The sequence below is a fragment of the Chrysochloris asiatica genome, unplaced genomic scaffold (genome assembly GCF_000296735.1).
Source record: "Chrysochloris asiatica unplaced genomic scaffold, ChrAsi1.0 scaffold00164, whole genome shotgun sequence".
NCBI lineage: Eukaryota > Metazoa > Chordata > Mammalia > Afrosoricida > Chrysochloridae > Chrysochloris > Chrysochloris asiatica.
In genome coordinates, this window is record NW_006408682.1 from 4,781,562 (window position 1) to 4,795,482 (window position 13,921).

Below are 13,921 nucleotides of genomic sequence, written 5' to 3' on the forward strand. Positions count from 1 at the left end.
TCAGATGAGGGACAGTTTGCTATGTCTACTAGGTGGCTAAAGTCTGATCCTCAGAGCCAGGGGTTTCTCTTTTGCTACCAAAGGCTCCCTCTACTGTCACAGCTGCCGTATCCTATCCTCTCCGCTCCACCCAGGGTTGTTCAGGTGGTGAGTGACATTTTCTTAGGGCAGGGTAGCTTCTGACCACAGACAGCCATCTGTGAGCTTGGCTGAAACATCACATTATTGCTTTGTTTCAGGCTGAGCACTGCCAGGTGCCTACTGCTTGACCTCTGTTTAAATGAGGGACTTCAAGACTAGGCAGCATGGCTCTTTTCAGTTTATTGCATGAAGGAGTTACACTAGTCCAAGTTAAAAGTGGACCCCAAATGGTTACATTATACAAGCTGTGAGGTTTTAAACGTGTGACAAGGGACAGAAGGAAATGTTCTACTCACTGTAAGGAAATCCTCACTTAAGCTTCAGGGAGCCACAAGCGCTTAAAACCCATGAACCTTCAGCTGGTCGTCCTTAGCCAGTCCAATCTCTACAAGGAACTGGCATGTGTTCTTGCGCTGGTCACCCTGTAGCTGAATGACTTCTCCATATTCCGGATGCTCAATTACAGTACCATTGCAGGCAAATTTCTTCTTAAACGCCTTCACTAGTTTCTTTTTATCGTAATCATCAGCAATCCCTTGGACAGTAGTAAGGGTCTTCCTGCCGTTTCTCTGTTGAATTCTTATATGGATATAATCCTCAGTCCCAGCAGGAAGCAGGTCATCACCCTTACTTGCATCAGCATAGGGGTCGAAAGAGTGGAGGTTCTGAATAGCGGACATACGATACGATTCCTTTTCCTCGGTGAAAACGGCCTGCGGAAGTCGACGGCGGGAGAAGGCGGGCAGGGGGGACGGAGCGTCGGGAAGCGAGGGGCTCGAGGGGGAGGCTGCTGAGTCCTCGGCGGCGGCTCAGTGACTGGGCGTGATATATTTTTAATAGCTTAAAACTGATGTAAGTGTTCAAAAATTTTGAGTATTTTAAATAACACTTTCTAATTGAGAAGCATTCTTTAATTTTTTTTAAAATTAAGAGTGTTGTGCTACATTTGTCTGTTAATCAGTGATGGATGCACTAACTGTAGTTGTAATTGTTGTTGTTAAGTGTCATCCAGTTGGTTCCCACTCATAGCAACCTTGTATAGGTTTCCAAGGAGCGGCTGATGAGTTTGAACAGTTGGCCCTTGCTGTTAGCAGCTCAGTACTTATCCTACTTATTATTATTATAAAAAGTGGCTCAGCACAACTTTTTAGTCAGTTACACTTCATGTTTCTACAGCCAAGACAGCAATGACTTTTATCAAGGAGAATTGTGTTAATGAAACAAGCCGCTCTTCCACAGACTTGTATTTCTCAGTAACAAAAAATACCTTTCCTGTTTGTTTGTTTGTTTGTGACTGGAAGAGGTCATTTTTATAGGCCCCGCTCAAATCTGATTTCTTTAATGTAGTATTGCTCTGCTACAATTACTGAGACTCTCTCTCTTGGTTCCTTCTCTACTAAAAGTCATTTCCACTCAGCAGATATTAATGGAGTGGCATTTAATTAGTGCCAGCCTGATATATGCTTTGGCACGATGTTGTCATGACTACTTGGCACAGCTGACTTGATTCAGGATCCCTCCGGGAGGCAGGCTTCAACAGCTCTGAGTTCCAGAATTAGACAAGCCTTAAGCGTTTAGTTGCAGGATTGAAAATCAAGTTTATACAATATTTCAAGGAGGAAGAAATGATCGCTGTTATCCAACTTTGCTCAAAGGCCAAGTAAGATGAGAAATACGACTTCCCCACTGCATTTAGCAGCATGGATGTTGTTGGTGATCTCGAGGCATACTTTTGAGGGGTGTGCTTGGTGGGAAGTCTGATTGGAATTGGTTTATGGGAGGAGAACAACCCGAGACAACCAGTCTAGACATTTCCTCAAAAAACAATAACATCCAAAAATAAAAAAAACAAAATCAATTTGGTAAAAAGAGGACTAGAGAGAGGGGAAGTAGCTGAATAAAATTTTGTACTTTAATATTAGCATATGAAAAAATACAACAATGGCAGCTTTGAAAGGCTCAAACTTGACTCCTCACCACAATTTTCCACAGTTTTGTGGGTTTAAGGAACATTAAGAGTGAGGCTAGAGATATGGTTCTGACTTGTCTGACTTGGGATGTGATGGCAGGGAAAGTTCTTCAAGGAGAAGATGACTGAGATGTCTTAATGCATGAAAGGGGCTTGCCTAGTGGAGAAGGTGTGACTTTCAAGGCATTAGAGACCTGGGTCTTAATGGGCACTGTCATGAGGGAATACATGGCACATTAACAGCAACAATATACATACATATGTACTTTTGCCATTACAAAAACTGGCCCAAACCACACACATTGTTCTGAGATTGCATTATTTCCTTATATGGACATGCCCTCTTCTTTCTGTGTCTGCGTAATCAGACCTGTTTGTAGGGAGCACTTTGATCTACCAGGGTTTTTAATTTACTTACTAAAGATAGGCCTTAATGTGAGTTTTCCAGATATACAATATATTGTTGTTTTTAAGTGCTGTTGAGTCAGTTCTGACTCATAGTGACCCTGTATAGGTCTTTCCAGGAGCGGCTGGTGGGTTTGAACTGCTGATCTTGCAGTTCAAACTGACGTTGCAGTCCATCTCTTTATCTTGCATCTCCACACCAGGACTCCAATATATGCTATTTGCTTATTAGAAGTTCCTATACATTGTGGTGCTGTGGGCTAATGTGCTGGACTGCAAAATCATATGAACCACAAGGTCAGTGGTTCAAGCTCACTAGCCTCTCCTCGGAAACTAATACAGGGTCGCTATGGGTCGGAACCGACTCGACGGCATTAACAACAAAAACGTACATTGCATTTAGAGGTTTAATGAATATTTCATATTGAACAGTGGATTAACTGTATACTTTAGATAAATCAATAGGTCTTGTGCAGCGAGCTTTGCTGGTTTCTTGAGTTCCTATTGTAAAAATATTAGGTGAGTAGTATCTGAGCCAGAGAAGAGTGTACATGAGGGACTCTGTCAGGAAAGAAAAAAAGGGGAATTGATGGAGCACCAGGGATAGGGAGCTACCTGAATTTTTAATCAGTTTCAGCATTGCTTTTATGTCAGCTTCACATATATCGGCAGAAAGTTACCTTATTTTAAATCGTTGAATTCCCTTCTGCTGATGCTGACTTGCTATATTCATTATTTCTGTTCTTTTGTACAGGATCCAAACTACTGGATACAGGTGCACCGACTGGAACACGGAGATGGAGGAATACTAGACTTGGATGACATTCTCTGTGATGTAGCAGATGATAAAGACCGAGTGAGTTCAAGCCTGGGGAAAGCTACTCTGGGTGCATTTTTTGTGGCCAGAGAAGGGAGTGTGGGTTTGGTTGCTGAGGTCTGATTGCTTTCGTTCCTGTCGTAAACACATGTACTTTAAAGAAAGTGTGGGATGCCCATTCTGATATGTTAGGGCTTCTGAGAAGTATTGTGAATCATTACTATCCTGAACCCCTTGGAAGATGTAGGTTCTGGACAGTGATTTTATTGATGCATGGGACTTACATTTAACTTTTAGAATTAATACCTTTAAAATGTTATGCCATTTTTTTAGATCAATAACTTAACAAAACAAAACAAACACTCAACCAAACAAAACCCAAATCCATCTTTCTAACACTCAAAAATGTCCATGTGCCACATACGAGGCTTCTGAGCTCTGATCCCGGCTCTGGCCCAGAGGTGATCTGTCCTGACAGCTGGTCTCTGTGATGCAGCTAGCTGCCTGGCTTGGAAATTAACAAAAGCATCCTCCCCAGAGGTGTTCTTGGCTTTCAGAAGATCACCACTCTCTCCATTGTACTGCAATTGCTGTTTTCCCAGCGCAGTGCCCTTTTCAGTGGAGCCTGGGATTTTGTCATTAGGAGCATGCCAGCACGCAGGCTCTTTGATGGGGCAAGAAGAGGGAGGGAGGGGATCTCCACACTTTAAGATTTTGTGACTGGCTGTTTTGATTCCTCGTGTTGAAGTCAGCAAATTCTTCTCTGTAATGAGATGATGGGACTTAGTCAGGTATAAAAGAGTCATTTGGCCACACTCTCTTTTGTGTTTGACTTGTAACAAAATTGCATAAGGGCCTAAGGTGACTTACAAATTGTAGCATCACTGTTGCATTCAGCTAATTGCCTGATGGAGCAAGCTCATCATACAACTTCCTGTAATAACATGCGCGTTCGCGCGCACATGCACACGCACGCACGCGCACACACACACACACACACACACACACACACACACACACACACACAACCAAGCCTAGCCAAGCCACAGCATGCATTTCAGAGTAGAGCGTCATTCTGTAGGGCTTTCATGGGTGGCACCTTTCAAAGTAGATCTCCAGGTGTTCCTTCTGAGGTGCCTCTGGGTAGATTCCAACTTTTTGATTAGTAGCTGAATGTTTGAATTGTACCACTCTTGGATTCCTTATAAGAGCATGTTGTTGTTGTTGTGTGCCATGGAGTTGGTTCCAACTCATAGCGGGTGACCCTCTATAGGGTTTCTGAGGCTGTAAATCTTTATGAGAGCAGAAAGCCTCATCTTTGTCCTGTGGAAAAGCTGATAGTTTTGAACTGCTAACCATGAGATTAGCAGCCTAATTCGTAACCACTACACTTGTTGTTAAGTGCCGTCGAGTCGATTCCGACCCATAGCGACCCTGTATAGGGTTTCCAAGGAGCAGCTGGTGAGCTTCAGCTGCCGACCTTAGTGTTCAAATGGCTTTGCAGTTTGGTGCATTCACCCACAGCACTTCACCAGGGCTCTGCTAGGGCAGGTTAAATCACAGTGTGGATTGGAAGGTGGATTCTCTCTGGTCCCTTATATGGAGCTTACTCTTTTCTGACCTTGCGCCTTTTCTTCCCACTAGTCTGTGAGCTGAGTGAGAATAGTAGCTGTGCCTCGGTTTACAAAGCATACACATACTGCTTGCCTATTTGTTGGTGGATATGTGATGTGTTCTTGAACTCTCAAGGAAATTGGAAAACAATTCCGATACCAAATACTGTGTAAATTCATGGGTATTTGATTCACCATCACCTGCTATGTGGAGTTTGCTCCATGTAGCCACAGCAGGTCAGGGATTCGTGTTAAAAAAAAAAGAAAAAAGAAAAAGGTAGCACTTTTCTACCAGTGACTGATTCACTACCATCTCTCCACTTTGGGCTTTTCAGCACATTGAGAAGAGGATGACTTTTAGATTCCTTTTCTGCCATCCATATAAAAGTACCATAATGTCAGAGACTTAAATTATAGGGAATCTACTGTGAATTTCAGCTCCCAAGTTTAAGCGACAATGTAGATTTATGAAGCATTCAAATAGGTGCCCTTTCCCAGCCATAATCCTTGAGGGAGATGAACTAGTGTTGTATTGATCTTTCAGTATTTTTTCTGTTCTCTCTTCCGAGAAATGGAGATGCTTTTGTTAATTTTTTTTGTCAGTAAAAATAGCCAGTTCCTTTAAAGCAAAATGGAAGCATGCATACAAATCTAAAGAAGCACATTAATCTGGAAACCCATCATTGCCTAAAGATGTCATAGTATCCTTTTGGTGAACTGTGTATCCTGATTACATTTATGTCCACATCAGCATATATACTCACTATTTTTATTTTCCCTCTCCTTTTATATGAAGAGGCATCTTTTTCACTTTGAGTTGATCACAAATATATTTTCATGTCTGTTGACCACAGCTGCCAACATAGCTTTGTGCCAACATCGCTGCAAATACCAAAAACTACGGCCGTCGAGTGAATTGTAACTCATAATGACTCTTTAGCTGCATATTATTTGATTTGACTAGTTTTATGTCTTTCTTTGTACTGGGCATTTTCCATGCCTTGAGCAGCAGAGATGAGAGGACCAGTTTCTCTTCTTGTTTGTTCTTGTTCGTTGAGCTTGCAGACTCTGGCTTTCCTGTCAGTTGGTAGAATTCTACTTTATACTTTGGCTTTATGCCTTTCAGTGCAGGAGATAGAGAATCCAGGTTCTAAACTGGCTGGTTTGTTATGCCAAGCTTGGGTGTATTGCTTGGGACAACCTGTTGTGGAAGCAGGATTGTTGCGTGAGTAATGTCCATCTATGGGACTTAATCAGATGGCTCCTTAGGATTCTGAATTAAACGGACTCATTTATGGTCAGCATGGAGCAGGGATGCCGTAAGGGCTTGGTAATTACAGATGACTTTTTCTCTTGTTCTCTGCACCCCTTGTCAACATGTGCTCCCTAGAAAGAGAGAGTTCACATTTTGAGTCAGTAGCCTATCAAGATACAGATATTCAGAAATATGCATTAAAATAAAAATCTTTGGAAATATATTAAGACTTATTTTATGGCCTAGCATGTGACCTTTTTTTGGGAAAGATCCATGTGAATTTGAAAATCATGTGTACTCTGCAGTTGTTAGATTTATTGCGTTATTGTCCCTACATGAGAGTCCTGATGTGGCGCTGTAGGATACACCCTAGACTGCTAACTGCAAGGTCAGTGGTTCAAACCCACCATCTGCTCCTTTGAAACCCTATACAATGTCACTCTGAGCTGGAATTGCCTCAATAGCACTTGACAACAACAGCAGTCTCTACATGATGTCCTGGTGTAGGATAAGCACTGGACTGCTAACTTTAAAGTCAGTGATTGAAACCCACCAGTCACTCCTTGTAAACCGTATACAGTGTAGCTGTGAGTCAGAACTGACTTGATGACACTTAACAACAACCACAATGTGGTGTAAATGGTTTACGTGTTCAGTTGCTAACCACAAGGTTGGAGGTGTCTCAAGAGAAAGATGTGTAAAATGTGCCATTGAAATCCTGGTGGAGTATTCAGGATGACACACATGGCATCACTGTCCATTGAAATTGACTCAGTGAGAACTGTTTAATCCTTGGGGAACTGGATAAACCCCAGAGACATTCAGCTGTTTTGCTTGTCGGGCGTGGGGAAGGGGGAGTTAATAGATGTTACTGATTTTGCAATCGTCAAAAAAGAAAAAAGGGGGGAGTGATTAATCTTGCAGTCCAGGAACGGAGGACCCTAGGACCATCAAGAGAGGAGTGCACGGATGGAATGTGGGACCTTATCCAGAGAAGCAGCAGCACCAGAGATGGAGATAGAGATGGGGGCATGGAGGACTCTAGATTCATCAACTAAGAAGAGAAGGACTAAGAACTGGTGGCCGGGAGCAGACTTACAGAATGTGCCCTTTGGAGATGTAATTTATTATATATGCCTGAGTGGGGTTTTTTGTTTGTGTGTCTTTTAAAACAAAAAAGCTAAAGTGGATAAAGAGAAATACTTTTAACTGATGGTATATGGAGGGGATTATAATCAATGTAATGAAACAAGTTATATGAATTGTTGAATGTGAAACTGATGATGTGCCCTGTAAACTTTCATTCACTCAATCCACAATAAAAACCTTAAATTAAAAAAAAAAAAAAAAGAAAAAAAGAAATTGACTCAGTGGCAATTGGTCTTTTAGAGATGAATTAGGTTAAGGTGGTTGATATTGTTTAAAGTTTAGGGATGTACTTTGTTAACCAACAACTAAAAGTAGATACTTTTCTTTGAAAACCATTAACTGTTAAATTGCACAGAAATGCTTGCAAGACTTTGATGATGATAAATGAATGTTTTCTAGTATCTTCTTAAATTTAATATTTAATTTTCTGTACAAGCTAAAAAAATTCTTTTACCTGGAAAAAATGTTTAAAGAAATAAGTAAAGCAAGTTTTTAGACTTGCTAATTATGTACATAAAAGTAGGATAAGCACTTGGCCACAAGGTTGGTTTGAACCACAAGGTCGACAGTTCGGATTCACCAGCTGCTCCTCGGAAACCCTGTGCAGGGTTGTTACGAGTTGGAACCATCTCGATGGCACTTAACAACAACAATCATGTGGATTGGATTCAGTTTTCAAATAGAAAAATGCTTTACAGCAACGTAGGTAACACAGGCCAAAGTCGTTTAAATATCTTTAAGAAATGTTTTAAATATTTAAATATTAAAAAGATATAGAATTAATATACATTTTCTTGAATGAGTTTTGTAGATTAGAGAATGTATGTACAAGTGTAAGGACTAATCCAGAAGAGCGGCACCTAGAGTCCTTGGTGCTCTCCGATGTAGTCGTCCACCCGAGGGACTGTGTCATGCAGCCATAGCCACTGGTATGGGTCTTCCCCACAACTCTGAAATTTGATTCTGATTTAATTATCCTGGAGTATTTTTGACTGTTCTTGGCAACCACTCTGAGTAACAGAATCTTGACACCTGTTTTGTTTCTCTGAAGGCCTTTTAGCTCTCCTAAGCTTCTTAAAACTGTCTTGCCTTATGAAAATCCTGAGTGCAGGTTTAAACTGTAGCTACTCTGGCCTGGTCCTAAACATAGGGAATTAGGAATTCAGTGGGGGAGGCCTGGGCCTTTGGGGTTTAAAGTCCCCTGTACGTGGTATTTAGGTTCACTGAGGAGCCCTAGAAGAAGATCCCTAATGGTGCTGTAGATTCCTAATTACAAGATCAGTGATTCAAACCCTCTGGCTACTCCGAGGGAGGAAAATGTGGCCGTCTGCTGCTGTAAATATTTAGTCTTGGAGACCCTTAGGGAGTAGTTTTACTCCTCTCCTACAGGGTTGCTCTGGAGTCCTGGTGTGGCACCGTATGATAAGCTCTCAATCATGAGGTCTGTTTGTAACACAAATCCAGTGGTTCAAAGTCACCAGCCGCTCCTCAAAAACCCTATACAGGGTCACTATGAGTTGGAACCAACTCATCAGCACTCAAAAACAACAACAACATAGGGTTGCTGTAAGCTGGAATTGACTAGATGCTTGTATGCATATGTTTATTTGATTAGTTATGGTGGCACAGTGGTTAAATTACTCAGTTACTAACCAAAGGCCAGCGGTTCAAATTCACTAGTAGTTTTCAAACTTCCGCTGAAGGAGGAAGATGCAGCAGTCTGCTTTTATAAAGGTTACAGCCTTGGAAACCCTATAGGGCAACTCTACTCTAGTGTATAGAGGCATTTTTAGCAGACTCGACTCGATGGCAGTGACCTTTTAAACTTTGAAAACATGGGTCTCCCTTCAGGTTGTATAATGGAGAAAGTTCTCTCAAAGTTGCACATTTTATATATGATCTTTATGAACCTGTGAAGTTATGAAAATTGTTTTTTTATGTGGAGGAGATATTAGGATTAAGAGGTAATATTTCAAATGAAAGCCAAAGCACATTGAGATAAAGCACCTGGTTGGTTGGTTGGTTGGTTGGTTATGTGCTGTGGAGTCAGTTCCAACTCATAGCAATCCTGTACAGGGTTTCCAAGGCTGTGAATCTTCACAGGAGCAGAAAGCCTTGTATTTCTTCCATGGAACGACTGGTAGTTTTGAACTGCTGACTGTGAGATTAGCAGCCTGACTCGTAACCACTATGCTATATCCATAATTTTTCTCTTCATCATTTAATTATTAAAATTCAGTGTGCAACACTGGAAATATTTTCTTTTATTGCTGGTGGCTATGAATTTCTAACTTACAGGATCTATCCAAACGTTTTCCAGGTGGTTCTAGCTAGTGTGGATTGTCTTGGGTTCTTAAGGAGCCATGGTAGCACAATTGTTTAATGCCTGGCTGCTGACTGTGAGATTCGCAGTTTGAACCCACCCAGTTGCCCTGTGTGCGAAAGATCTGGTGAGCTGCCTCTGTAAAGATTGTAGCCTAGAAAACCCTATGGGGTTTGCTGGAGCTGGGTGGTTCAATGGTAGAATCTTTTTCCTTCTAGGAAGGGGAGACCCTGGTAGTGTGTAGTGAGTTACATGTAGGGCTGCTAACTACAAGGTCACCAGTTCGAAACTACCAGCCGCTCCATGGGAGGAAGTTGAGGCTTTCTGCTCCCATAAAGATTTAGAGCTTTGGAAAACCCATACAGGCTCCCTCTGAGTCAGAACCAACTCCACAGCACACCACCTGGAAGGATACCCAGGCCAATTCTTATCTACTGCCCCTCAGTTGTATCCACCAGCCATCTGTCATTGGAGGCTTCCATGTTGCTATGATGTTGAACAGCTGCCAGCGGAGCTTCTAGGCTAAGAAGAAATATGAAGACCGGCCCAGAAGACTGATATGATCACACTCTTCCTGCCATCTGATAGATTGGTTGTAATGCATTTGTCCAGGTGAACTCTCCTGAGAGCTGGATGGTTTTGTTTGTGCTTCACTTTGTTTCTGGTTTCATTCCTCATTATTATTTAGTGAGTCTTCCCTCATTTATCATGAGTTGGTCTCGGCCACTTCTAACATGCCCTCTGTGTCCCACAGTAGAGTTAGACATGTCAGAATGCCCTGCAGAATAAAGACACGTGGGGATCACTCCCTTTGCATGAATGCCAGTCACCTCAGCTGTAAGGAGCAGAAACAGGTGTGACTGAACAAGTCCTTAAAATTGGGGAAAGCATCTTCTTTGTAGGGTGTGATTAGCAAAAAGAAAGTCTTTCTGTTGGACATTTTAAAAATTTGGTTTTATGATAATGCTTTACATACAACAAAATAAAACTGGTTCATCGTTTTCTTTTATATATTTCAGTGGCATTAATTTCATTCTTCAAGTTGAGCAACTCTTCTTGCTGTCTTTTGCCACATTGTCTATATCCTTGGTGCTGAAAAATGTCATGCCTTAATGCAAATTTGCTATGACCGAGAAGAGGTAATGAACACTCTGTTTTGGTGGTGACCTTGTGAAGTATCTTACACTATTAAAGAGTATTTCTCTTAGCCTTGATGGGGAGAATGGGTTAAATGGAATAGTGCTAAAACCATGTGGGGACCATGTCTGACTTCCCCTGACTTTACAAAGGAGAAAGAGACTCAAACTAAAAATCAGCCCAAGGCTATAAAGTGGTGGAGGTCAGACATGCTTCCACCCTGCAACCTTCTTTACCCTATTCTGACACCAACCATTTCCCCCACAACATTCTTTGCTTCACATCTGGGTTCGATAATCCATTGAAATGACCATACAGACCTCTTTACAATACTCACGATTATAGGGTTTATTAGGGAAGTTGAACAGGGTACAATTCAGGACCACAACCAACTCTGGACAGAGCAATTCTCCAGTCAGGAACGTCTCCTGTTTGCCAGACTGCAGGCACGCTTCACTCTTGTTTGCAGCCTATCAGCCATGTGGTCCCTTAGCCTCTGCTCTGCTCCAGCAGGGATTACAAAGCTCCTTTAGTCAGTGTGTGAATGCTCAAAAGGCACATTCGGCAAGCCAGTCTCCTGCTTGTAGGCACTCAGCATAGTCTAGAACCATAGGCCTAGAACCCAAAGCTGCTCTGTCTCTCCATGCTACCACCTCTGCCGTCACGTCCTCCATCACTGTTTCTCTAGGTAGGGATCTCCCAGGTCACTCATGCTTTTCCTTCTTGATGATCCTGGGATCGTTCATCTCTGCTTCTGAGATGGCACCTTATAAACCTAGTTAGAAGGAAAACTAACCAACCCCACCCTTAAGAGTCTTGTGAACCTTTCTTGCATGGTCCCATTTAATCATTTGGAGTCCTGGTGTGGCACTGTGGGTTAATGTGCCAGGCTGCAAAGCCATTTGAACTGCAAGGTCGGCGGTTCAAGCTCACCAGCTGCTCCTTGGAAACCCTATATAGGGTGGCTATCAGTTGGAATCAACTCAATGGCACTTAACAACAACAACAACAACTTAATCATTTGGTGCTAGTTAAGACTTTGCATAGAAAAGCCATGTTAAGTAAATTCAAGGCATCACAAATAGTAATTTGAACTCATTCCTAAGAGTTTGTACATTCAGGTTGGGGTTTAGTCATGATGAAGGATTGTAGCCATTGTTGGTGCTATGTGTTGATGTTCATGGAAGGACTGGGAATCTCCTGAGAACTGTCTGGAAAGTTTCTTCACTTGAGGAAAGAACCTTTTAAACATGCATTGAACTCATAGGCAGGGAGCATCTTCCACATGTTTGAGTAAAGCTAGCATGGAAGCATTTAGTACAAACTTTATCACTTGCCCCTGTTAACATCTAACTCTGCAAATGTATGTTGTTTTTGTGCTACTTAAGTTAATAAAATTGATGCTCCTTTCCAAAATGTTTTATTTCAGTATTTCTGAAATGTAATACTAGGTTTTGCTTTTGAAATGCATATATGGCAGAACTTTCAAGTAAGGAGCACATTTTAATTTGAAAAGTTTACTGCTTTCTAACTTTTAAAATGTTGTTTATAAGGAGCCTCAGTAACATAGTGGATTATGCATTGCAGTGCTAACCGCAAGGTCAGCAGTTTGAACCCACCAACTTGTTCCGAGGGAGAAAAATGAAACTTTCTGCTCCTGTAAAGAGTTATAGCTGAGAAGACCTCTATAGGTTCTCTATGAATTGGAATTGACTCAATAACACTTAACATCAGCGTATGTAAATTACTATACTACTTTTTTTTTGTATTAACTGTTAAAAAAAAATCATGTCCAACAAGGTTATGGTTCATGTGTAGAATAAAGATGTGTATGTATGTGTTTGGATATATGTACAGTGTTAGAGATTCTCTTTTCTAGTCTGGAGGAGAGAAGCAGTCTACTATGTTTATGCTCTGGGTAGCCATAATTTGTATGATTTTTAGATAAGAATGCGGAAATACAAAATAAATTTTGTGTCTGAGATTGTTGTTAAGTGCTGTCGAGTTGGTGTTGACTGATAGCGACGTTGTATGTAGGGTCTTTGAGGAACAGCTGGTGGTGGGTTTGAGCTGCCAACCTTGTGATTTGCAGTCCAGTACTGATCCTACAGTGCCACACCGGGAATCTGAGTCTGTTGTAAGGATCAGTAAAATGGGTTAATTTGGTGACATTGAGATAAAGCACTTTATAAAAATTGCTAACGTCTTGCTCCTTAAAGAACGGAATATTGCAAACGTTAAATGAAGAGCTGAAACATTGAGCAGATTATTCTTAAATGTCCATATCCGTGGTGAGGGAATGGGTGGGGAGTTCCTAGACTAACTTCCTTTTGTCTTTTCTTTGAGCTACATTGTTGTTTAAGATTTGACCCATATACCATGTGATGCTGTTTTGTTATTTCAAGGATTTTCAACAAGCTACAGACCAAAGTTTCATTAACAAGGTATCTTTGGTGGTAGGTGAAACTTCCAACGTTCCTCCATTTCCCTTTAACTCTGAAGTACACAAGATCTTAAAACCAAATTTCAGTATGTACAATGACTGAAAGAACCACTAAAAAAGTATGTATAAGGAACTATTGGTTGTGTGTGTGATTGTTAAGCATATTAATTGATTAATGTGTGCCACTGTAGGTTAAGTACTAGATTGCTAACCTCCAGGTCAGTTGTTCAAAACTACCAGCTTCTCCTGGGAAACACTATACAGGGTCACTATGAGTTGGTACTTAATAACAACAACAATGTTTGTGTATTAGTCAGGATTCTTCAGATACTGTATATAAAGATACATAGTCATTCCCTGGCTATTAGCCAAAAGATTGACATGTTTGAATTCACTCCAAGATACTTTGGAAGAAAGTCCTGGCAATTTGCTCTAAGAGTTCACAGTCTTGAAACCTCTGTGGAATGTCATTTCTGCACACATGGGTCACTATGAGTCTGAACTGACTCAGTGGTAACCAATAAAAACTAGAGAGGAGGCTTCAAAAAACTCAGGGAAAAAATATAAAGAAAAGATTGCTGTTGTTAAGTGTTGTTGAGTCAGTTCAGACTCATAACGACCCTGGATAGTTTCTGAGGCTTTTAATCTTCGTGGAAGCCAAAAGCCTCA

General features: G+C 41.3%; 1 protein-coding gene across 11 annotated transcripts in view; it reads left to right on the forward strand.

Annotated features, from left to right (window-relative positions):
- The window catches only part of PARD3 (par-3 family cell polarity regulator), an 888,439-nt gene that overhangs the window by 136,946 nt on the left and 737,572 nt on the right, over window positions 1–13,921 (forward strand). For all 11 annotated transcript variants that reach the window (XM_006871245.1, XM_006871243.1, XM_006871244.1 and 8 more), the window contains exon 2: window positions 3,270–3,371. In XM_006871245.1, the coding sequence (XP_006871307.1) occupies window positions 3,270–3,371 (102 nt within the window). The remainder of the gene's footprint in view (window positions 1–3,269; window positions 3,372–13,921) is intronic.